This window comes from Phyllostomus hastatus, unplaced genomic scaffold (genome assembly GCF_019186645.2).
Source record: "Phyllostomus hastatus isolate PE091 unplaced genomic scaffold, TTU_PhHast_1.1 phas_scaffold_55, whole genome shotgun sequence".
Taxonomy (NCBI): Eukaryota; Metazoa; Chordata; class Mammalia; order Chiroptera; family Phyllostomidae; genus Phyllostomus; species Phyllostomus hastatus.
Window position 1 is genome coordinate 2,292,169 of NW_025334035.1, and position 14,971 is coordinate 2,307,139.

Genomic DNA, 14,971 nt, shown 5'->3' on the forward strand with positions numbered 1-14,971 from the left:
GAAAGATTAGAGATCCGAAAGAGGGGATTCCAGATAGAGCAAGGTCAGAGCAGAGGCAGGAGGACATGGAATCAAAGACACTGGATAGAAGAAACTTGGCCTCCTTGGGGACAGAGGGAAAAGAGAAGGGCTGCATGAAAACTGAGACATGGGGCTGTGTGAAATCAGGATGAAGATACAAAAGGAAAGCAAGAGACTCTGGTCCCATGGCAGCAACATCCTTTAAGGACTGTGCTAAGTACATAGGATAAATTATCTCCTTTGACCTTGGCAACCACCATGTGCAATGGGCTGGTGAATTTGTATTACAGATCAGTAAACCAGAAGATGAAGAAATCTGCCCTAGGTTCAAACAGTGACTGTCAAATGCAAGATTGACACCAAATCTGTGTGACGTATAACCAAGAGTAGAGTAACTAGGTCCCAATTTCAGTGTCCTCCACCTCATTCGGAGCCCTTCCCACAATCGCATCCCATGCTTCATCCAGTGGGAACCTGCCAAGTCTCCATCTTCCACTCAGGACCCAAACCCATACCCTCCTCTGGGATGTACCCAGAGGCTCCTCAAAATTAGTGTATTCTAAACTTGACTTTCCTCCATAAACAAAGAAAAACCTGTTTCTCCTCTAAGGACTAACTATAATCATAGGATCCAGTGCACAATGAGCATGCAGTGCCCTTGCTCAAACATCAGAAACAATGTGCCATTAAAGGTACTAACACAAAAAGTCTTATTCCTTCCATTCCAGTTTCTTGCTATCTCACATGGTGGTTTTTATTTGCTGTTTAAAGCTGCCCTCCCTTTGTCATGCTGCAGTGCACACAGACCTTCTCAGGTGCCTGAGGGCCCTACTCACAAGTCATTGTGACCACAGCCAAACACATGCTAGACTTCTCTTCCCACTAGGCCCAGACACATGTACCATGCCCTAGACTTCTCCTCCTTCTATGGACCCATCAGCCCAAACCACAATAGACAGAAGACTGCCAAAGACACCATTCAAACTTAAGGCACATGCGAGACTCATCATCTCCCAGGGATTTCCATGACGCACTAAGTATATGAATCATAGCAGACAAAAGACTTGCCCCCAGAATCACTAACTCATGCAACGCTGTTGTCACCAAGCCCTACTCCAAAGCCAGCCTTGATCCTCACCATGCCTGATGAGAAGGCTATCCAGGGCCCCAAGCATCAAGGGACAGGGAAGTGGGTGACCAAGTACTCTTCCTGCAGAGGAGGGAGGTGGCAAGAGATGGGGACATATGTGACACAAAGCTCCATTGTCCCATCACAATTCACTTAAAAAACACAAATTCACACATAAAATAAAGGAACTCAAGATGGCAAACACAAAGCAATAATCCCCAACAACTGCACAGGCTGTACATCCATGAAGCTGACACTGCCTCCTCTCACACTGGTTCTCACAGTATCTAGTGGCAGTACCAGCTCTGCACCCACTCCAGAAGCCTCTCTGCCCCCACATCTACAGGGGCACTAAGTGCTGTTGGGGCCACAGAAACATGTCCCACAGGCACTGCTCTGACCTCAGTGCTCATCCACTCCCACATGGACCACCTACTTCCTGCCTCACCCCAGCAACCATCCTCCACCCCCATCAGGGGTCATTCCCAAGCAATGCAAGGACTACCCCTCCTCAAGAACTTTCACTGGCTCATCACTGCCACCTGAACAACATCCACACATCTAGTAAGCACATTCCAGACCTACCACCATCTTGGTATTTTCTGTCTTTACACTTCATCTCCCCTCAGGAAGCCTTTCTGACAAATCACTAAACACAGGCTGTAAGTTCATATCCACCCTGTCAGCCCAAAGACTCCCCTCCCTCCACCTCATCTAGGTGAACTCCTTCCCGCCATTCAAGGCACCTTTCATATGTCTGCTTCTCCTTCCCTGTTCAAAAGTCACTGTTCATCCATCTGCCTTCAGCAGCACCCAACATACCCCTCTTCACTCTATTTCACTCACTCATTAACCACATACTTACTAAGATCCTACTATGTGCAAAACCTGCCGTGCATACTTGGGTACAACTAAAATGAAACTACTTCCTCATGGAACATCCACTGGTGAAGAAAACCAAAAAGCAAATAAATAAGTAAAATACATTGCATGTGATTTGGGGTATAGTGGAAAGTAGAGCAGAAAGGCATGGAGGCTGGGGTTGCAATTCTAAACAGGAAGGACCATGAAGCAATGTTTCCCCAGAGGAGCTTTTTAGCAAATTCCTGAAGCAGGTGAGAGGACACACTGCTGTGAGATATCAGGTGAGAAGATTGTTCCTGGCAGAAGAAACAGCAGGTGCAAAGGCCCTGAGATGGAACTGTAGCTTGAGTGGTTAAGGAACAGCAAAGAAGTCAGCAAGGATGCAGATAAAGAAGGATACAAGATGAGAACAGGGATGACAAGAAGCCAGACCTCAAGTGTCCCACAGTCAAACACAAGGACCTTGAATTTAACTCCAAAGACACAGAAACATGGAAGGCTTTTGATCAAAACAGACCTGAGAACTGATCCACTGTTTTTGTTTCTATGTCATCCCCCAGTACATGTGATTTTGGTGGGTCTGGGGTCTTACCTCTGCCTGACCCAGAGAGGTGCCAGTGAGTGCTAGTGGGTGTTTGTACTATAGAGTCAACCAGTGAACAAACTCAAGGCTATCAGTGCATTTCTCCCACAGGCTGGCTGACTGTGGCCTCAACTCAGAGGGCTGCCAGGACCTGGCCTGTGGGCTGAGCACCAACAGGAGCCTGACTGAGCTGGACCTGAGCTTCAACAAGATCCTGGACACCGGGGCCCAGCACCTTTTCCAGAAGCTGACAAAGTCCAGCTGCAAGCTGCACCAACTGCTGTAATTGCTCCTCACTGACACTACTTTGGGGATGGGGCAGAGAGAAAGTGAGAGCTAGGCAGGATGAGGTGATGGGGTGGGGAGCAGGTAGATGCCCTCATGTTGAAACACACCAAAGCATCCCATGTCAGCTAAGTGGGTATATGGCAGGGCTGATGTAGTTTAAAATTAGACCCAGTGTGCAAGTGGAACATTAGGTAAATTAGTTGTACAAAGTTGATATGGGGAGTAGCAAGGTTGGTGAGAGTCACACAGGAGGGAGGAACAGTGACTAGCTGCATCCTTTGTGGCTCCTTGGCTGGAGGAGAAAGTTAAAATCCCCCAGGTTCTTGAAGCCAGATGCATCTTTGTCTTTGCTTGATATCACAAAAGACCCCCCAAAGAGCCACAGTTACTAGAAAGGGAAACTAGTCCCAGGTACCCTGAGGAGAGGGCCTTGCAAATGATGACGATGGGCCCATGCAAATCTCTCCCACAGGCTTGTCAACTGTGGCCTAACATCTGGCTGTTGCCAGGACCTGGCCTCCATGCTCAGTGTCAGCCCCAGCCTGAGAGAGCTGGACCTGAGGCAGAATGACCTGGGTGACCTCGGCGTGCAACTCCTGTGTGTGAACCTCGGACATTATACTGACCAAGTCAGGCTGCTGCGGTAAGGCCCTGAGGGTCCATTGCACCGCAGAGGGCATGGAGGGGTGGGAAAGGAATGGAAAGGGATGTGGGGCCCTGAATTAGACAGGAAGTAAAGGGACAGAAAAATGAATTGTCAGCCTGTGTTCCATACTAGCTCCCCCATTTGCGTAGAACACGAGACGTGGCCATGTCTTCCTCTGAGATTCGATCTCCTCATCCGTATAATGGAACCTCATACCCACCTCATAGACTGTGATGAAATGCATGTAAAACCAGGATAGTTCTCAAAACAGAGTTGATAGCATCAAATGATAACCACTAGTGAGGTCACATGTTCTAGGGGACTCCCAGGTTCACTTCCACACTCCAGGGCAGTCCTCCCTTCCTTCCTTCATTGCCTCATTCATTCATTCATTCATTGGATATCTCCTGTATGCCAAGCAACAGACACATGCCCTGCTCTCCTAAAGCAGACACTCCAGTGGGAACGAGATGATAACCACATATTAACACACAGTGTGCATTTTTAAGCCCTGTGGAGTTTGTGAAGGGAACATGCACTGTGTTATGAGAGTGTGACCTGAGAGGAGAAGGAATTAGACTAAGGGGCAGGGAGGGCTTTCTGGGGAGTGACATCAGTCTGAGACCTGAAGCAGAAACAGCAGCTGACCAGGCCCAGGCAGGGGCCGCAGTCCAGGCAAAGAGCAGAGCGTTGGGAAGACCCCAGGACAGACACAGGCTCAGAGCCCTGGAGCCCTGTGTGGCGGCAGAACAGGGAACCCCCACCCTCATTCCCACACTGCCTCTTGGCCTCTTCCTCTCTCCTCCCCAGCCTGAAAACAAGCCCACAGGCTGTTTCTGGCAACATTTCCCTGTGACTCTGGCTGGGGCCCCATCACACACTCTCAGAGCTGCCAGGGCTCTAAACCTCACATCCTGACCCTGAGGTCTTGACTGAGGCTCTAGTTGCTGGCTCTAGAGAGGACAGCAAAGCTCGAGCCCTCGGCCTTTCCTGTTCCGGGGCCCACTTTCTCAAACATAGAGCAGAAAGAGGGGCAGGATAACAGGGGTGAAATATTTTACATGTAGGTCCCCCCAAACCTCTCTGACCCTTCACACCCAAGGGAGCTTCAGTCCATGGGGCTGGCACCTTCACCCCCCCACCCCTTTCCACTGGGCATTTATGGCTGCCACCACCCCTGTATGTTGAATGAAGTACTTCTGCATTATCGCCCTGCTCACCAGTTACTTGTCACCTCTTTGTGGCCTCAGCACAGCTCGGTCTTGGACATCCTGGAAAGGTTTCAGTCTCCTCCTTCCTTCCTAGAGCCCCAGGACTTTGATGAGATGGACCCCATACTACATCGTGGCCCCACGCTCTTCCCAGGGGAAAGCATCTCTGACAGGAGTAATGAGTACAGTGTGTACCCTTTACAGGGAGCAGGGTCTTCTCACATCTGTGACCATGGCTCAAAATAGGCAGAGCAGGTCCATCCTGTTGGAGATGAGAACGTGGAGACCCAGAAAGGGCAGCAGCTCCCAAACCCAATCGACACCCCAGGACATAAGGCCTGTGAGAATGGGAACAGGGCTCTCTCTTTCCAGAAAATCTTCTAGACTCTACAAAGTATACTACTGCTCCTACTCATCTGTGGTCATTTTGAAACCATGGGGACAGGCTGTCCTCTGGTGGCGGCTGTGAATTGCTGCCCACTTCCCTTCCAGGAATGAAGATGTAACCACAGGCCCTGGGAGTATTTCAGCAGCAGGCTACAGGGATGGCCTCTCACAACTGGGGCCATCTCACACAAGCTCACCTCCAATTCCTGGGGTCACCTACATCCAATCAGTGTTGGGATGTAAAGACCCACCCCTCCTCCCAGTATGGAGCAGCTCTGGAGGGTCACCCCCACATCAGAAGTCCTGCAGAGTCAGTTGTGTCACTACAGACTGCATCAAAGCCCAACTTCTCTCTCTGCCCAGTCCTGCTTCTTCCCTTCCTTTGCCCTGTGGGTGACCCAGGGACATGCCTAATAAATCTCCTAACACTATTTTTCACCTAAGAACCTGATTTTGGGAAACCCAACCTACAACAAGTTCCTGTGGGAGGTGGATGATTCCATGATTCTGGTTTCTAAGGACCATGAAGTCATGTGGGGGTCCCAGGATAACCAGGCTTCCTTTGTGCTTGCAGCCTAGATGAAACCAAGTTGAGTGAGGAAGTGAAAAAGATGCTGAGGGACCTGAAACAGAAGAATCCTCAGCTTGAAGCTAAGGTACAGACATCGGCTCCTGGTGGATTCAGTAGTTTTTTGAAAGCCATAATAGGAAGAAGTAAAATAATTACAGGAGTCCTGGACCTGGTTTGGCCGAAGAGTCCTTCCCAGTGCATTGATGCAGCTTCCTCTGAGAGCTCAGAGAACATGACCTACTTTCTGTGCGGAACAGAAGAACTGAAGACCCGTAATGAGGCTCCAGGTAGAGAGCAGACATGTGAAGATACACCCCCACTCAAATGGCAGACACCAGAATCAGGTACTGTGACGGGGCCAGGCTGGGAGCATCACTAACTGGGACAAGGGGTGAAGAGATATGGAAGGTCATTTCCTCCATCCCCCTTCCTCTGGTGTAGGACATGATGAAATGTTCCCAGGATGGCCCCACCTTATGCAAACCTTGCAAGATCTCTGCTTCCCTCTCTCCCAGCCTCAGGAACTGAGGCCCCTCCTGTCCAGGCATCACTGGCATGTCTCAGACTCTGACCAGGGCCCAGTCTCCCAAGGCCCACGCTGGGCTTCTGAGACCTGGGACTGCCCTCTTCATCCCTGGCCATCCATTTTATACCCATGTTTCTCTCACAAGCTACCTTCCTGGTGGGTGCTGGGAATAGCAATACCTCGACCAGTGGGAAGGGGGAGGTGGCAGGGCGTTGTCAGAGAGCAGCAGAATTGAGCCTCCTCAGACAGCAGGCAGGCTGCCCCAGGAGCAGGGACACAGGCTCCAGACACACTGCCTGCCAAGGTCCAGGCAAACCCACCTTGGGAAGGGCCTTCCATGGTCGAGACTGGTGGGTGGGGGAGGCCAGACAGGAGAACCTACAGCTGACCACCACCCTGCTGTTCCAGAGGGGAGCTCCCCTCACATAGCACAGGTGGAATCCTTCTGTCTGTCTTCTCCTGAACCTCTGGGTGACCTACCAGTGAAGACTGCAGGGACTGAAGATGACTTCTGGGGCCCAAAAGAGCCTGTGGCTCCAGAGGTGGTTGACAAAGACAGGAGTCTATACCGGTGAGTGAGGGGACTTGCTCTGCCAAGATAGTCTACCTCAACCCCCACCTTCCCCACACTAGATCCCAATAGACACTTCACATCCCCTCATGGCCATTGGGTCCCCTCCCATTGCCCAGCGGACTGAGTTGGCGATTTTATTATGAAAAAGGAGGTTTTATTATGAACAGTTGCAAAAAACACAAAAATAAAATCCAAAAAAGTTCCACTTACCAATTACTCATCTCCAACAACCATTTTACCATATTTCTTTCAACTGTTCACTTGTCCCCATTTTGTTCCTATAGTATTTTAAATATAAGTTATTGGGTGATTTTTTCCTTAAATATTTTGTGTGATGCACTTTTCTTCCATAAGCACAACACCATTATCATATCTGACAATGTTTACAAGTTATTTCCCTGTCATCTAATACCCAGTCTGTATTCAAATCTTCTCAGTTGTCCAAGATGTGTCCTTGGAGGTGGTCTCTTCCAATCAGGGTTCAAAGAAAGTCCATTCATTGTATTTGGTTTGCTATGTCTCATAAATCTCATTTAAATCTCATTCTAGCTATATGTTCTTTTTATATAAATATCCACTATGTGTAAAGTATACCAGTAACAAGGAGCCCTGGCTTGCCTCCCAAGGGTTCCCAGTCATAGGTAATAAACATCTATAATCTTAGTCCCCATCTCTCAGATAACACAGTGGCATTCACTGTCACAGACATGATTCCAGCTGGGTGACATATTACCCCCAACTTACACACACAGAAGTTGACATCCAGGGACCCACTCTATACCTGAAGTGTATGATCTCTCTATAGTGCTTCTTTATGCTTCAAGTGGTTATCATTTATACACCATATAAACTGCTTTAATAATAGAAAAATGTGCCCTTTAATAACAATAACTCTTTCCTATTTTATTATTATATTATTATCACTCCCATCACCATTAGAGGAACAGCTAACACCGCCCAGGCACATAGTAGCTGTCACACATTAGGTCACTTATCACTCACAACTCCAGGAGGTGGCGCTATTCTTACTTTCCTTACACATTAGAAAATGAGATGAGGGACATCAATGACTTGCTCAGGGATCCACAGTAGAGAGCAGAGGGGCCAGGACTCAAACCCACATCCCTCTGATTATGGTATCTGAGCTTGCAGCCACTCTGCTGGACACACAGGGCCATGCATGGGGTCGGGCATTTAGTAAGTACTCAGTGAGGTTGTGTAGAGTGAGTAATTCACTGACTACCTCTCCCTGTTCTCCCAGAGTTCACTTCCCCATGGCTGGATCCTACCACTGGCCCGATACGGGTCTCCACTTTGTGGTGAGAAGGCCAGTGACCATTGAGATTGAATTCTGTGCCTGGAAAGAGTTCATGAGCTGGATTGTCCCACAACACAGCTGGATGGTGGCAGGGCCTCTGTTTGACATCAAGGCTGAACCAGGGGCTGTGGCAGCTGTATACCTCCCTCACTTTGTAGATCTCCAAGGTGAGCAAGCAAGGGTGTGGAGGGCAGGTGATGGTGGTGAGAATGGGCTTCAAATGGCCTCACTTGGCGATGTCCTGAAGGTTGGAGCTTGTGTCTTTATTAGACTGAGGGAGGGTTATAGAAGTTCAGACAGCTTTCTCTCTCATTCCATGCTGCTCTGGGCACATCTTTTTTGAAATATTTCATCCCCAAGCATCATAATTATTGTTGCCCGAGTTACTTGAAATTTTACCTGATTAGAAAGTAATCTCTTCACAGGCAGTAGGAAGGTGGGTGGAGGTAGAAGAGGGTAGAAGGTGTGTAAATGGTAATGAAAAATGCAATAAAATTCAACTATTTACAATTTTTTAAATTAAAAAGAAAGTAGTCTCCTCAATTACAATGATAACCACCATTTACTAAGTTTTCTTTGCATAGATTTTATCACTAGAGTCCCAGCAGGAAACATATGACATACTCAGTTGAGACTTTCAAAGAGACTTTCCAAAGACAAAACTATTTACAAAGTAAGGCTAAATAAACGAACAAGAAAGGATGGGGTCCCTGGAGACTCTCAACAAATGGGAAGCCATTGGTACTGCCACAGCTACAGAAAAGAAACAGCGTCACCAGACTCCATTTCAAAGCTCCAGCCACAGAACAGGGGTATTCAATTAGAAGATGTAGTCACAAAGGGTTATTCCTCCCTATCACCTACAAAGACTTCCTAAAGTTCCAAAGAAATTAAAGCTCTCAGGCAAAACCTTGTAAACAGGGAACAAGGCATCATAAGTGAGAAACAACAGAAACCTCAGGTACTGGATACGAGTCCCATAAACACTTCACACATTTAAATGATCAAAAGGAGAACGCAAAATAAGTATGACTCTTATGTTTAAAAAAACAATCTATAAAATATAAGCAAGAAGCAAAAACCATTAATGATGATAAATCAAGTTTGAAAACAGGCTACATTGACAAAAATATGATAAAGCATCAATAAGAAAAGATTAAGTTACAGGAAAGCTACAGTGAGATCTAACATAAATATAATCAGAATTCCAGAAGGATATTATAGAGAGAATGGAGAAGAAGTACTATTCTAAGAGAAAATTACTAAGATTTCTACAGGTGCTGAAAGATGTGATTTCTGAGAAAGAAAAATCACAAAAATCCAAAGCAAGAGAAAGAGAGAAATCAGCACTAGACCCACTGATGTTAATTGACAGAATACAAACACCTAAGGCAGGATTTAACAGCAGCCAGAAAGACTGTCAAGCAAGGTGCTACAACTAGGATGACAAATTATTTGGAACAACAATAGAAGGCAGAAAACAATACAATTATATCATCAAAGTACTGAAAAAGTAACTGTCAATCAAGAATTAGAAGCACAGAAAATTTTTTCTAAAAAAAAAGAGGGTAAAAGACATTTACAACACTAAAATCAAGATCGCTTTTCACAAACAAATTTTCACTGAAGGAAATTCTACATGATGTACCTCAATAAAAAAAAATTATCCCACGTGGAAGGTATGAGACACAAGATGAAATGATTAGCAAATACACTGAAGTACATCTGGGTAAATCTACCAAACCAAAGACTGGGTAATAAAGCAACAGTAAGATCGTCTGATGTGGAGGGGATTTCAAAAGAGAGAGAACTAAAAGCCAACACCAACAGCAAGTAAGAGTGCTGAAGCGGCCGAAGGTCCTAGTGTCTTTCACAAGGAGATGAAGGCAGCACTACCCCTGTCCTCCCGGTTAAAATGCTGAAATACTTCTGGACTCATCAGGAAAGAGGAATCCTCCAGTTTCTGGAGACCACAAGTGACCTGACAACAATGCCCAGTGTTGCCCACAGAGGCACAAAACAGAGCCTGTGCCTGTGCCAGCACAGACAGGGTGGCTGAGGCAGCATCTCTGCTCCTCCCCTGGGGTGGGCAGCAGAGTCTGAGCCCATAGGCAGCAGGAGCAGTGTTGGGGGCAGGGGCTGCCGCTCAGGCTGTCCAGTCCAGGCCATGAGAGACATCAGATGCACAGCCAGCCAGTGCTGACTGCCAGACGCCTCATGCCTGGCAACTTAGTGACACAGTGAGAAGGACCTGATGCAGTTCCCCTGTCAATCAGGACTCAGATAGGAACTTTATTTAATTATGATAGGATGATTTATTAAACAGTTCATGTTATAGCATATATCAGTTTATGATATGCATAGTTTATTTAGTAAAAGGTGAACGATTTGTCCTTTCTGAAGAGAAACCAGAGTGCATAGTTTATTTAGATAATTCAGGGAGATATATTTTTAATATTTTATTTGCAGTCATGTACCACATAATGGCAGTTCGTCAATGACAGGCCACATATACCAGGGAGGCATTCCCTAAAACCTAGCTGTGTAGTAGACTATACCATCAAGGTTTGTGTACATGTACTCCATGATGTTTGCAAAATTACAAAATTGCCAAAATATGTATTTCTCAGAATGCATCCCTGTAGTCAAGCAGTGCATGATGTATAGATTGATATATTAATTTATAGTGCCATTCCAATAGTCATATATATATTTAGTATCACTACTCTGTACGAGCATTGATTTACTTTAAACATTAACTATGCACATTAAAATACTAGGGTCCTCAGTCAAAAAATATATACATATGTAATGAGTATAAATTACAAACTAGTAGAAAGAAACAATAGAATGAGAAAAGTGAAAAAGCAAAGAACCGACCTGTCTGCTTAGGTCAGTTGGTTAGAGCATCATCCTGCTATGCCCTGGCTGCAGGTTTGATCCACAGTCAGTTAACATATAAGACATAACCAATGAATACATAAGTGGAACAACAACTTGATCTCTCTCTCTCTCTCTCTCTCTCTCACTCTCTCACTCTCTCAAAAACAAACAAAAAAAAGATCTACCCAGACCCAGGGGAGGCTCTTCTGTTGAGGCCACAAGGTCTAGTCATCAATTGCAGCTGCCCCTCAGGAGCAGAGGCCAGTCCCCAGGGGAGAGACTCAAAGGTCTGGGGGTATCTGGCTTGACAGACAGCATCACTAGGGAAAGTTAACTGGGGAAGATTTGGGAGTAAACAGTGGGGAGGGAGGCACAAGGTAGCTCAGGCACTATAGACTCCCATTCACATGGGAAACTTGAGGAGCAGGTGCTGAGGGCTCGAACAACAAGCTGAGACAGGTAACTTTCTCCCACCTGACCATCTATAGACTGATGAATACACCACCAAAACAAACATCCTTCTCCTTCTGCAAAGTGAGACCTTGGCCCAGGGCAACTCCAAGGGCTCTTTCAGGGAGACAGGGGCTTGGCCACTGAAGTCATTATGTTCAGCTCTGAACATCAAGGAGAGAACTTAGTCTGCTCTTGGCTTGCAATGCTCAGGGCTACACCACCACTCCCTACTCACACCAGGGTGTTCCAGGAGGAGACCACCTGTGTGTAAGGCCTGGAGCCAGAATGTAACAACAGGGCCTGAGTGGACAAATGTGCCTCAGCTCCTGCTCCCAGCCACCCAGTCACACCACTATCTCAGGGGAGTGAGTTGGCCTCAGCCTGTGATAAGGACACCCTAGAATTGCTCTGGTCAGTCCTGTACCACCTTCTTGGTCTGAGAAATGAGATTTGCCCAAGGAAGAGGAAACTATCCAACACAAGGAATCTAGCCTAAGCTTTTGAGATGTGTCCTGAAGGCCACATCAGGACAGGAGTAAATTCACCAGGTAATGGCAGTTTCTTTGAGAGCCCTCAGACATGGTTCATGATTACAACTCTGGACAACAAGGTAGTTCCAAATATAGTCATATGACCTAGATTTTTATAATGACATAGTGAGTTAGGTGCTATGGTTTCCCACATTATACCTATGAGGAAATTGAAGCTCAAAGAGGTGAAGATACTGGACCAGAGTTGGGATTCTAATCCAGGTATATGACCACCAGGAAAAACAGCTCCACCCACACCCATCCAGGGCTGCCCAAGCCCATGTCCTCCAACTTTCTCTTGGCCATGTTCTGGATCTCACCCTGTAACCAGACAGGGCTTGTTTTCTTGGGATACTGCACAAAAATGCACAGTCTCACTGCAGCTTGCTGAGCCAGGCCCACCCAGAAAACCAAGTCCTTTCGAGGTTTCCCTGTGGCCTGCTGTCTGGACCAAAGCTGCTGTTTTCCTGGAAATGAAGACCTCGGGGCCTAACAGTGGCCTCCTTTAGGAACTGGGCACTGGCTGACTTTTTTAAACTTCTTTGGTGAGCTCCAACATAAAGTTCTTAACCCTCTCGGTCCCAGGCAAGCCATGAAGTTGGTCATCACAGCAAGAGAGCCAGGTGGATGCACACACAGCACCTTCCAGAATTCAGCCAACAGTAGCGAGGCACAGAGTGCCTGCATGGGCCTCGAGGACTGTGGTCATAGTGCAGGGCTCTCACCCTAGGGCTCTGGCTGGCTCATGACCTTGGGAAAAGTACACAACCCCACAGGTTTCAGTCTCCCTATCTGACACCTGAGGACATTCCTGTTCGGTGGAGATCTGGTGACTTCGTCCACTGAGTGTCACCATGGCAGTGCCAAGTACACCACCTCTTAGAGAAGCAATTTGGCAAAACATGGGAAGTCATTGAAAAGTCATATCCTCTCACACACTTTTTGCTTCCCTGGGACTTATCAATTCCAAGGTGCTAACCCAAGTGAAATAGATTCTCTGCAGAAACATGTACATCATGAGACTGTTTATCATGGCGAAAAGGTGGAAGCAACTTCACCACTGAAACAAGAAGGGAGCAGTGAACCAGGGATGCTGCATCGCTAGCAGGGATCATGGGCTACAGGCCTTAGACAGGTCTGCAGGGGCTTGTGACATTTCAAACCAACATGGGGAAGACCAGAGACAAAGCTCCTTGCTGTAATGGAGACATGAAGATGTGCTGCTGCAGAGAAAGAATAATGAAACAGGGAAAGATGGTAATGATAGTTGCACTGCTTGGAGAGATGAGAGGTAAATGCTTCTGCATTTCATCAGGTGGTGTACACCACTTTGGTATTATTTTTCACACAAAAAAAAGCCATTAATATGAAACTTGAGTAGTGGTCTCCATTTCCCCTCCTGCAATTAAATCAGCCATGTGCTGATAGGTGTCCATATCATCTAAGGACATTTTCAGCCTTTCTGGATGTCCCTTAGTTGCCCAGAAACCTCTTGCGTTGCAACAGTTGCCAGGCAATGCAGGGATGGAGCCCAGACCCCTGCCACCTGGGCCAGTGACTGTCCCACTACCAGCCTTCATCCCTCGAGCTCTCTCTTGTGGTATCAACATTTGCACCTGGTGCACTGGTCAGAGATCTTGGTTGCAGTCAAAGGAACAAGTACTGGATGATTTAGGCACCAAATGAATGTATAAAAAGATTATTGAGCAGCTATAGACTAGGTAAGAAGTCTTAAAAGGAATACTGAGGAACCAAGAGCACAGCAAGGTCAGAAGAACTAAAAAATGGAGAGACCTCTGCTGCAGACACAGCCACTGCAGGACCTCCCAACACGGTGGCTGCTGGACTCTTGGCCCCACTTTGGCTGCTGAAAGAATCTCTGTTCTTTCATTGGTGCATCACCACCTGCAGATCAAAATCCAACTAAAAAGCATACAATTGGTCAGTTCTTGGTCACAAGCCTGTGTCATCACCTCCAGGGTGTGCAGCTTCCTGAGTGGGAGGCCAAGCTTATATTTTGCTAAGACCCACACAATGATGGTGGATGAGGTTCTTCTCCAAAAGAAGAATCTCAATGGTGGGTGACAAACACTCCACAAATGTACACTACCCCTGGGCACTCCATTTTCCACTGTCCCTTCCTCCGCCTTGTTATCTATCTTCTATAGTCACACCTACCAACATTCTTTACAGATACAGAATCCACCCCAACATAGGGAACCATGGGATCAACACCTTTCCCAGCTCCAGGGCCAGAGGCTGTGTACAGAGTTAGCTTGAGGGGATTCCTGCAGGGCTCCAACTGTACAGAACCTGTTGACTACAGGCCCTAAAGACCCCAGGCGCAGACATGCTGCCCTCCCTGATAGGTCCCTGGAAAAAGCCACTGAGGCTACACCTGGGTATCCCACTGCCCCAGTCAATCCTGACTCAGTGAAGGCCCTAAATCCTCACCCCTCAAATCCATTCTTTCACAGGAAAAAATGTGGACAAATCCTGGTTCCAAGTGGCCCACATGAAAGAAGAGGGGATAGTCCTGGAGAAGCCAGCCAGGGTGGAACCCCACTATGCAGTCCTGGAGAACCCCAGCTTCTCCCCCATCGGAGTTCTACTGAGAAAGATTCACGCTGTCCTGCACATTCCCATCACCTGCAATGTGCTGCTCTACCATCACCTCCAGCACAAGGAAGTCACCTTCCATCTCTACCTGATTCCCAATGACTGCTCCATTCGCAAGGTGGCACCAAACCAAAAAGTCCGGGCCAGGGTGGGCTGACAGAGGCATGACAGGCACCCACACAGCCCCCCTTGATGGGTCAGCTGGGCATAAGGATTGGGCTCTTACAAGCAGGTACCTTGAAGGAGATGAGGAATCCTGCCCCTGTTCAGTCATACGCTGTTGTTCTGGGTCCCTAAGACCTCCCCCAGCCAGGTTCACTGCTTCCTGACTCACTGGACTCATCACTCATCACTGGACAACCTTTTGC

General features: G+C 47.3%; 1 protein-coding gene across 4 annotated transcripts in view; it reads left to right on the top strand.

The window, feature by feature from the left end:
• Positions 1–14,971, top strand: part of LOC123809204 (NACHT, LRR and PYD domains-containing protein 1-like) — a 61,025-nt gene that overhangs the window by 32,594 nt on the left and 13,460 nt on the right. For 3 of the 4 annotated variants that reach the window (XM_045824126.1, XM_045824124.1, XM_045824127.1), the window contains exons 5-10: positions 2,709–2,879; positions 3,358–3,528; positions 5,704–6,044; positions 6,635–6,797; positions 8,062–8,285; positions 14,462–14,721. In XM_045824126.1, the coding sequence (XP_045680082.1) occupies positions 2,709–2,879; positions 3,358–3,528; positions 5,704–6,044; positions 6,635–6,797; positions 8,062–8,285; positions 14,462–14,721 (1,330 nt within the window). Of the gene's footprint in view, positions 1–2,708; positions 2,880–3,357; positions 3,529–5,703; positions 6,045–6,634; positions 6,798–8,061; positions 8,286–14,461; positions 14,836–14,971 lie in introns of all 4 variants that reach the window. The other variant, XR_006783975.1, reaches the window with a different exon arrangement.